Source organism: Marmota marmota, unplaced genomic scaffold, assembly GCF_001458135.2.
Source record: "Marmota marmota marmota unplaced genomic scaffold, marMar, whole genome shotgun sequence".
Taxonomy (NCBI): Eukaryota; Metazoa; Chordata; class Mammalia; order Rodentia; family Sciuridae; genus Marmota; species Marmota marmota.
Window position 1 is genome coordinate 16,631,961 of NW_026000168.1, and position 9,239 is coordinate 16,641,199.

The following is a 9,239-nucleotide window of genomic DNA, read 5'->3' on the forward strand; positions in this document are numbered from 1 at the left end:
GAGGGTTTTTTGTTTGTTTTTGTTTTTTGGATTTTTTTTTATTTTTTTTATTTTTTATTTTTTTTTAGTTTTTGATGATTCATTTGCATGGAGTGCGGAGAATCCAACCCAGTGCCTCACACATGCTAGGCAAGATTTCTTCCACTGAGCTATAACCCCAGGTGTTAATGAGTTCCTCATTACCATTTTCTCATTAGCAGTCCAGGTGTACTTTATGGTCAGAACATATAAATTCCATTTTCTGTATCTTCATAAAACAAACACTTTTATTTTAAACACATGATGTCATGCCATTTATTTATTTATTTGGTTGGGTTTTGGTACCAGGGATTGAACCTAAGGGTGCTCTACCACTGATCCACACCCCCAGCCCTTTTTATTTTTTTAGACAGGGCCTCACTGAGTTGATTGGGGCTGCTTCCTGAATTGCCGAGGCTGGCCTCCAACTTGTGATCTTCCTACCTCAGCCTCCCGAGCCACTGGGATTACTGGTGTGCATCTCACCCCCGCCCTCAGCCTTGTGCCTTTTATTTTTAAAACATCCTGTCTGTGTCTTCCAGTTATTCTGTCATCGTTGAGCTCGTGGATGATCGCCTGGAAGGCTCCCTCCGCAGACCGTTCAGTTGGAAGTCGCTGGCCACCCTGAGCAGAATCTCAGTTAATGTCTCTAAGGTAGCACAGCGTCGGCTTTGGCATTAGAGCGTCACCAAAGTCGTTTGATTGTTTGTTTTCTTAAATATAGTAGAATTAAAGGGGTCATTTATAGAAACTTCACAATGTTCCTGACAGTAGGCTCTGGGACATTTGGGGTCTTTTGCACCCCACCCCTGTTGGGCTGGCTGCTGTTCTCTTCTCCCCTGGTGTTTTGGGGGTCTCTCTTTTCCACTTCCTGGGTTAGGCCTGGGTCTCTGCGGCCATCAGTTGTCCCAGGCTCCTTCCTCCCACAGTTCAGCAGTTCATCACAAACACAAAGGAAGCCACACATCATTGACATATTTCTTTTCAAATTTGTCAGATCTCTGAGAGAAGGGAGTTAAAAGGCATCGCTTAGCACTTGGCCACCCTGTTTTCCCACCTCCCTCTTCTCATCCCCGTTCTGAGGATGAGGAATCCTGAGGTCCAGCAATTCTGGGTGACCGATCCCAGGTCTATGGCTCAGATGCAGAAGAGGCCCAGACCCACAGCCATCTGGCTTCCTGACTGCTGTTCTGTGTCCTGTAGCCATCGCAGGCAGGAGGACAGTTTCACCCTACACTAGGACTATCAGGAACACAAGTTTGGGGTGTAACTCAGTGGTGGAGCCTCTGCTGAGCACCATCCCCCCCAAAAAAATAAGGATGCCCGCTGAGTCTCGTGCCACAGTGTGTGCTGACTGACAGGCCGAAGGTGTTCCCACACACAGTTTCTCCCAGTGCTGCTAGAGTGGGTGGGAGGGGAGGCCGAGGCCCACCTCTCCCCTTGAGAGCAAAGGAAATTCCCCAGGCTTAGCCAACCCCATAGGAAAACAGGGTGTCTGTTTCGGGCATTTTTAAGCCAAGTGTATGGGATTTTTAGCGTATCCTTAATATTTTAATTTCTGCTTCTGATCAGCAAGCCTCCTTTATCTGCATTCCCCTGCCGTGTCAACTGTGAGATCCCCAAGCCCCAGTTTTAAAGTTCCCAGGAGGAAACGGATGTGCTGCGAAGTTCCCCTGTGTTGGTGGCTCTGGGAGCTCAGAGTGGGAGCGGGGGAGCCTGCCCGCACCCCCTGCGCTCGATGCCGTCCTGTGGGCTATGGAAATGGCTTTTCTTTTCTCAATAGGAACTTATGCTGTGCTATCTGATTAAGCCCTCTACCATGACTGACGAGGAAATGGAGTCCCCAGAATGTATGAAACGAATTAAAGTCCAGGTGGGTAAACAGAGGGACTCGTCATCCCAAAGACTCTGAGCACCTATTGTCTCCTCTGGAATTTGTGCCAGGAGAGCAAGTGCAGATGGTCTTGCCACAGCGACTCGGAAAGCCTTCTGGGCCCCGTAAGCCTGTTCTGTGTGTTTCTCTCTCTCTCTTTTTTTTTTTTCCCCCTTGCACAGAGAGCCCTACCACCTAGCTGCACCCCAGCGCCTCTCATTTGACTCCCATATTGAATTACGCCCTCTGCTGTCTTCTTGGCTGGCTTTTCTCTGTCAAGTTCTCTGCCAAGTTCATTGTCAGATCATCTGCTCTTTGTTCTGTGCCCCTCCCCCCGCAGGTAGAGCTCCTCCCCGCCACCTGGCCTGTCCTCCTTTCCCTCTGCCTGGCACGCTGCACCCTTCCTCCCCACTCCTGTGCCTTGACCCATGGCATAGCCCCCTCCCTCCATTTGCCCTGCTCCTCTCCACTGGGTTAGGTTTTCATAAAACACTGATCAAAATGCACTCCTCCCTTTCTCAGTGGCTGACCCAGTTCTGACGTTGGGCATTAGGTTCCATACCTGCACGCCTGTCCCAAAATGTGCTGGTGGGAAGCACAGCTGAGCAAGTCCAGCCTTTAAAGTCTCTGTAGTGATTATTATAGATATTATAGATAACGTAAGGATTACATCGTTGCCTTTGTGTTTTCTCCAGATCTTTCTGTTATAAGCACCTGTAATCCCAGTGGCCAAGGTGGTTGGGACAGAAGGGTTACAAGTTTGAGGCCAGCCTGAGCAAACTAGTGAGACCCTGCCTCAAAATAAAAAAATAAAAAGGGCTGGGGATGTGGCTCAGTGGGAGAGCACCCCTGGGTTCAATCCCTAGTATGCAAGGGATGGAGAAGCGAGGGAGAGGAGGAGGAAAGAGGGAGAGGGTATCATCTTTGCACAGAGGATGCCTCTTTGTGAAGCACAGCTGTGATGTCAGATGCTTGGAACATTCTCTCATTTCTGTCTTTGAAATCAGTCACCTTTTGTTTGTCTTGGTTACAGGAGGTGATTCTCAGTCGCTGGGTTTCCTCACGAGAGAGAAGCGACCAAGATGAACTCTAGCGATTCAGCCTCAGATTTCCCACTCACTGAGCCTTCCACAAAGTCCTTTCCCTGTAATTGTCCATCCAGCTACTTAGGGGAGGAAAACGAGGCCTGTGCTGAAGCCACAAGGTCTGTCCTCGAGTCACTTGCTCGCTGAACCCTCTAGGCCCCAGCCTGGGTACTTCATCCAGTCACTGGGGAGGTCAGACTAGATGAGTCCAGAGAGGACTCTCCCAGGAACAGGTAGGTCTGCTCTCTGAGTTTGTACAAAAATATAATACACGTTTATACAAAAATATAATTTCCATTTATACAGCACTCTGCAGTTTTGGGAGCACGTTCATACACAGATATGAACAAGATCTCTCTTGTTTGCACATCTAATCTGTTACAGAGAGAGAGAGCATCAGAGAGCAGATGTGGGGATCACAGGGCCCCATGTTCCATTCTTTAAATGGAGAAAGTATGAATGCATCTCAGCATATCCAAGGACTTGTCCTTGGATTTAAAAATCCATCTGGGTGTGGGGCTCACCTGTAATTCCATTGACTCAGCAGGAGGATCCCAAGTTCAAGGCCAGCCTCAGCAACTAATAAGACCCTCAGCAACTTAGTAAGAGCCTGCCTCAAAATAAACAGTAAGGACTAGGAATCTATCTCAGCAATAAAGCTTGTCTGAGTTCAATCCCCAGCATTTAAAAGAAAAAAAAAATCCATTGATTATCTGCCAAGGATTTTTTGATTCAAAGAAAAATCTTTAAAACATCAATTACTGAGAGGCTGGGATTGTGGCTCAGTGGTAGAGCGCTTGCCTGATAAATATGAGGCACTGAGTTCGATTCTCAGCACCCCGTATAAGTAAATGAATAAAATAAAGGTCTATCAACAACTAAAAAAATATTTAAAAAAAAAAATCAATTACTGAATTGCTTAATTCTCAACTCATTATTGGATAAGTTTATGTGCAGAACATAAACTTATCCAATATTATCACGATATAGTTAAAAATTCTTGCTCTGGGAAACTTGTAAAATAAAAATAAGTGATGAAATAATATGTTTGGAGACACATAATAAATGCAGTTAACATGTAGGAAAGTACAATAAACAAATTTGTTTAATTGGTTAGAAAGCAATGAACATCAAAATTATACTGAGATTCCGTCTCACTCCAGTCAGAATGGCAATCATCAAGAATACGAGCAACTGTAAATGTTGGTGAGGACATGGGGGAAAAGGCACACTCATACATTGCTGGTGAGACTGCAAATTGGTGCAACCACTATGGAAAGCAGTATGGAGATTCCTAAGAAAACTTGGAATGGAACCACCATTTGCCCCAGTCATCCCACTCCTAGGTTTATACCCAAAGGACTTAAAATCAGCATAAACAGCGACTCAGCCACATCAACATTTATAGCAGCTCAATTCACAGTAACTAAACTATGGAACCAATCTAGGTATCTTCAACAGATTAAATGGGTAAAGAAACTGTGGTAAATAAACTATAGAATATTACTCAGCCTTAAAGAAGAATGAGATGATGGCATTTGCTGGTAAATGGATAGAATTGGAAACTATCCTGTTAAATGAAATAAGCCAATCCCAAAGAACAAAAAACGAATGTTTTCTCTGACATGCAGATGCTAATTCACAATAAGGGAGCAGGGGAGAACAGAGGTATTTTGGACTAGATGGGGATGAAGGGAGGGGAGGGAGCATGAGAGTAGGAATGATAGTGATATCAATGATCCTATGAGCATATAAGATTACATGATCTGGGCTAGGGCTTGGGCTCAGTGGTAGCACACTGGCCTGGCATGTGTGAGGCACTGGTTCAATTCTCAGCACCGCATAAAAATAAAATAAAGGTCTATCAACAATTTAAAAAAAATTAAAAAGATTACGTCATCTCTGTAACTACATCATGTACAATGAGACAAATGAGAAGTTATACTCCATTTATGTATGATGTGTGAAAATATATTCTCATCATGTGTAACTAATTAGAACAAATTTTAAAAAGAAATGAATATTACCTAAGAAGCATTTGGTGACAAGAGGAATGTCTTTAAATAGAACACCTGTGACCTTGTGCTGGGTAAGGTATAGTGGAAAAAAAAAAAAAAAAGATTCACTGGGGTCACAATTCTGGTGGCTGGAAAGTCCAAACAGCATGGTGTGGGTTGCGGCGAGGGCTCCCTGGCTATATCGCAGCGTGGCGGAGAAGAAGGGATCTCACCATTTGCAGAAACGGCTCCTGCAAGAGTAAGAGATTGGGGAAGGTCCTGGCCACTTCTCTAACGGCCTGCTCTCAGGAGCTAACCCATCCTGCAGGAGCTACATCCCTGTCCCGTTACCTGCTATCTCCCTTAAAGGACCCATACTTTGGTATTACTATTGTTGGGAACCACATGAGTTTTGGTGGGAACAAACCACATTCAAACCCTAACAAGGAGGGAGATGGTTGTTCTTTGGTGATGGGGAGAAGGAAGTCAAAGCGAGCTAGTATACAAGAAATGTCTTCGATCCATCCCAAATCCAGGAAACTGGCTGACAGCCTTGGCCCCTGACCTTCCCAGTGGGGACAGCTTGAGAACTCTGTGAGATGAACCCTGGTCGACACACAGGTTCTGCATGTAGTCATGTGTCTCTGTTCAGGTCCTGATCCTGCTGTTCACAACCAGCCCATTTTTGCCTCTGGCCGGTAACAGCCCTTGGTCAGAAGTTTCTTAGGAGTGCCAAGCCCTTCACTGGTGCCTTTCATTACATGTCACAACACTTCTTTGCAAGCCTGTTCAGTGCTCTAAATGCCTTTTTGGTAAAAACTCTTCCATAAGTCAGGCACCTGTAATGGGGCAGGGAGGGAGTGCCTGAGACAGGCAGATCGCAAGTTGGAGGTCAGCCTGGGCAATTTAGCAAGATCCTGTCTCAAAGTTTAAAAAATGACTGGGGATATAGAGACGTAGCTCAGGGCACTGGATCCCCAGCTTGTACACCTTGAAGCTTGTGACTCCAGTAATGGTGTGGTATGAAAAAGCCAGAGACCACACAGTGGGTATTGATGACGGCAAGCTCTAGAAGCAGCATCTTCACCCCCTGTCCCCGTGGCTGCTGGGGACCCAGGGCCATGCATATATTAGGCAAGCACTCTACCACTGAGCTGCATCCCCAGCCCAGAAACAATAGCGCTCTCCAAGCCTGTATGGAAGGTGTTCCTTTGTGAACATGATTTGGACTCTGCGTGGCAGGCCAGGTGCTCTTCAGCATTACCACAGGGCCCTTGGGCTCTAGAATGGGGTTTGGGTCTAACATTGCTCTCACAGTTTCTAGCTAACAGCAGTAGTAGTTGCTCTTTGGAGGATTTATGTCCTGACACTTTGGTGGTATGTGTTTTCTTTTTTTTTTTTTTTTTTTTTTTTAAAAAAAAAGGCAGTTTCGTCAAGATTGGAAATTTGCTTTGCAATACCTTCAGGAGTTTTCCACAGTTCACTGGGGGTGATGCTGCAGCTTCACTTACAACAGTGATTGCCTCATCTGTAGCTTCAAAGCCTCAGGCTTAGGTGGTACTCAATCTTGCGACCCTTCCTGAGAGGCTTCAAAACTGAAATACAGAGCAAGGTAGTCTGTGTATCACACCTGTGATCCCAGCAACTCAGGTAAGGCAGGAGGATCACAGGTTTGAGGCCAGCCTCAGCATTCCTTGCAAGACCCTCTCTCAAAAAGGGCTGGAAGCTGGGTGCAATGGCACATGCCTATAGTCCCAGAAACTTGGGAGGCTAAGATAGGAAGAGCTTGAGTTCCAGACCAGCCTCAGCAACTTAGCAAGGCTCTAAGCAATTCAGCAAGACCCTACTTCAAAAAAAAAAAAACAAGGGATGGGAATGTGGCCCAGTGGTAAAGCACCCTGGGTTCAATCCCGAACCAAAAAGAAGAGCTGGAGATAAACCTTAGTGGTAGAGGTCCCTCCATACTGGGACCTGAAATCCTCACGTGGTAGGTCATGTAGCTCAGTATAGCTTGCCTAGTATGTACAAAGCCCAGGATTTAATCCCTAGCGTCAAGAAACAAACAAAACAAAGCCTTCACAAAGTCATCTTTCTCCATCACTGGTGTTCAGTTTCCTGCTAGAGCCAGGTGTGGTTTGGTTATGTAGTTCCAGCTACTCAGGAGGCTGAGGCAGGAGGATCGCAAGTTCAAAGTCAGCCTCAGCAACAGCAAGGTGCTGAGCAACTCAGTGAGACCCTGTCTCTAAATAAAATACAAAATAGGGCTGGGGTGTGGCTCAGTGGTCTAGTGCCCCTGAGTTCAATCTCTGGTACCCCCCCCAAAAAAAAAGAAGAGCTTTCCACTGTATGAGGCTAGTCTCAGTGGCCTCACAGGCCNTTTGAACTCAGGGGCACTAGACCACTGAGCCACATCCCTGGTCCTTTGGTTTTTTTTTTATTTTGAAACAGGGTGTTGCTAAATTGCTAAAGTTGGCCTTGAACTTGTGACCTTCCTGCCTCAGCCACCCAAGTTGCTGCACGGCAAGATTATGCCTTTTATGTGTGCTTTCTCAGGACATTTTATCACTTCCAACTTCTCCTTGGCCTCCAAAACTTACCTACTTATTTTATGATGCTTCTCCCTATCCTTCGATGTTTTCAGATACCAAGGTCGGGAGATGGGGTGGCGGCACACCACAAGCCCAAACAGTAGAAGCAGTAGGTGACCTGCAAAGATGGCAGCTTGTGCCACCTCCTCCATCCAGTCTAATGCCAAGTTCTCCACTTGCATAGTCATTGGTGATGCACAGAAGTGACCATCTCTGAGCCTTAGCCACTGTTCTCGTGAGACCGTCAACCCCAACCCACAGGGCTGCTGTGTGCATAAATGACACACGGGTGTCTGTACCACCTCGGTTCTTGCTCTGAACATGTGCTATCATAACTTCCAAAAAAAAAAAATTGTGCCCCCACATTGGATGTCCAAATCAAATATAACCACCAGGGCAGGGTTGGCTACAAAATCATTCAAGTGGCATTCAGAAACCGAACTCAAGGAGCACCCTCTTAGCCAGGTGAGGTCAGAAGTGTCCCCCTGCGGTTGGGTGTGTGCTTCTGCAAATGCACGATGGTCCTGCTCCACAAGGTTGGGGTGCAGCCAGGCCCCTCTCCCAGGAATGCACTCCTGTACCTGAGATTTTATTTATTTGATTTTATTTGCAGTTCTGGAGAGATGGAACCCAGGGCCTCACGCTATGCCAGGCAAGCACTCCGCCACTGAGCTACACCCCAGGCCTTGTGCATAATGATCTTGCAGATGGCATCAGAAGAGTGGCAGATCCCACCAGGTCCATCTGTGGATCCAAACTCAGCAACCTCAGCATACGGGTTTCCCCAGATAACTCCCTTGAAGGCTGAGGAGGGCAGTGAACCTTCTAGAAAGGAACCCCGGCTGGGTTGTGCCCTTGAGCAACTTCCTTGCTGCCTTTTATCAGCCTCAGTGATCTTAATTCTAAAATGGGCCCCTGTGAATGTTTTTCTCATTGTGTGGTGACAGGGACAAAGGAGGAGGACCCAAAAGGCACCTGGCACAACAGGGAGTCTTCCTTCCTTCCTGGCAGGAGTGACTCAGATCTGCCCAATTGACAAGAGGCCAAAAAGACACAACATCTATCTATTTGTATTCAGAGCAAATTCCATGTTGGGATGGTGCCAGAGGGGCCACTCCATCATGGGAGCAAACTGACTTATCTCTGTCCTGCCCTATGAAGCCTGGGGCTCCACTAGGGTGGTCACCCTGGGAAGGCCCTGACCCGGCTCTGCCAGGCAGTGACACAGGGATTAAAGTGGTTCAGGGGTGGCTGGGGTTGTGGCTCAGCAGCAGAGCACCCACCTCGAACAGGCGAGACCCTGGGCTTGATCCTCTGCATAATATAAAAATAAATAAATAAAATAGAGGTATTGTGTCCAACTACAACTAAAAAAACAAATATTTAAATAAATAAATAAAGTGGTTCAGGGGCAGCAAACCTGCCTTCCTTTTAGGGAACCGCCTTCTTGGGTGAGGGTTAGCACTTGACAGTTCACAGGGCTTAAAAGCTTTAAGAGGGGTTTGGGGGCTGGGGGTGTGGCTCAAGCTCCCCTGGCATGTGTGCAGCCCGGGTTCGATCCTCAGCACCACAAACAAAGATGTTGTGCCCACCGAAAACTAAAAAATAAATATTAAAAAAATTCTCTCTCTCTCTCTCTCTTTTAAAAAAAAAGACAAGTTTGGGTTCTAGGTTTCAG

At 46.5% G+C, this 9,239-nt stretch overlaps 1 protein-coding gene across 3 annotated transcripts in view; it reads left to right on the forward strand.

The window, feature by feature from the left end:
• Tsen2 (tRNA splicing endonuclease subunit 2) overlaps positions 1-4,092 on the forward strand; it is a 31,952-nt gene extending 27,860 nt beyond the window's left edge. For all 3 annotated transcript variants that reach the window (XM_015495036.2, XM_015495037.2, XM_048787134.1), the window contains exons 10-12: positions 561-672; positions 1,802-1,891; positions 2,925-4,092. In XM_015495036.2, the coding sequence (XP_015350522.1) occupies positions 561-672; positions 1,802-1,891; positions 2,925-2,984 (262 nt within the window). In that variant the 3' untranslated portion in view covers positions 2,985-4,092. The remainder of the gene's footprint in view (positions 1-560; positions 673-1,801; positions 1,892-2,924) is intronic.
• Positions 4,093-9,239: the final 5,147 nt, after the last annotated feature.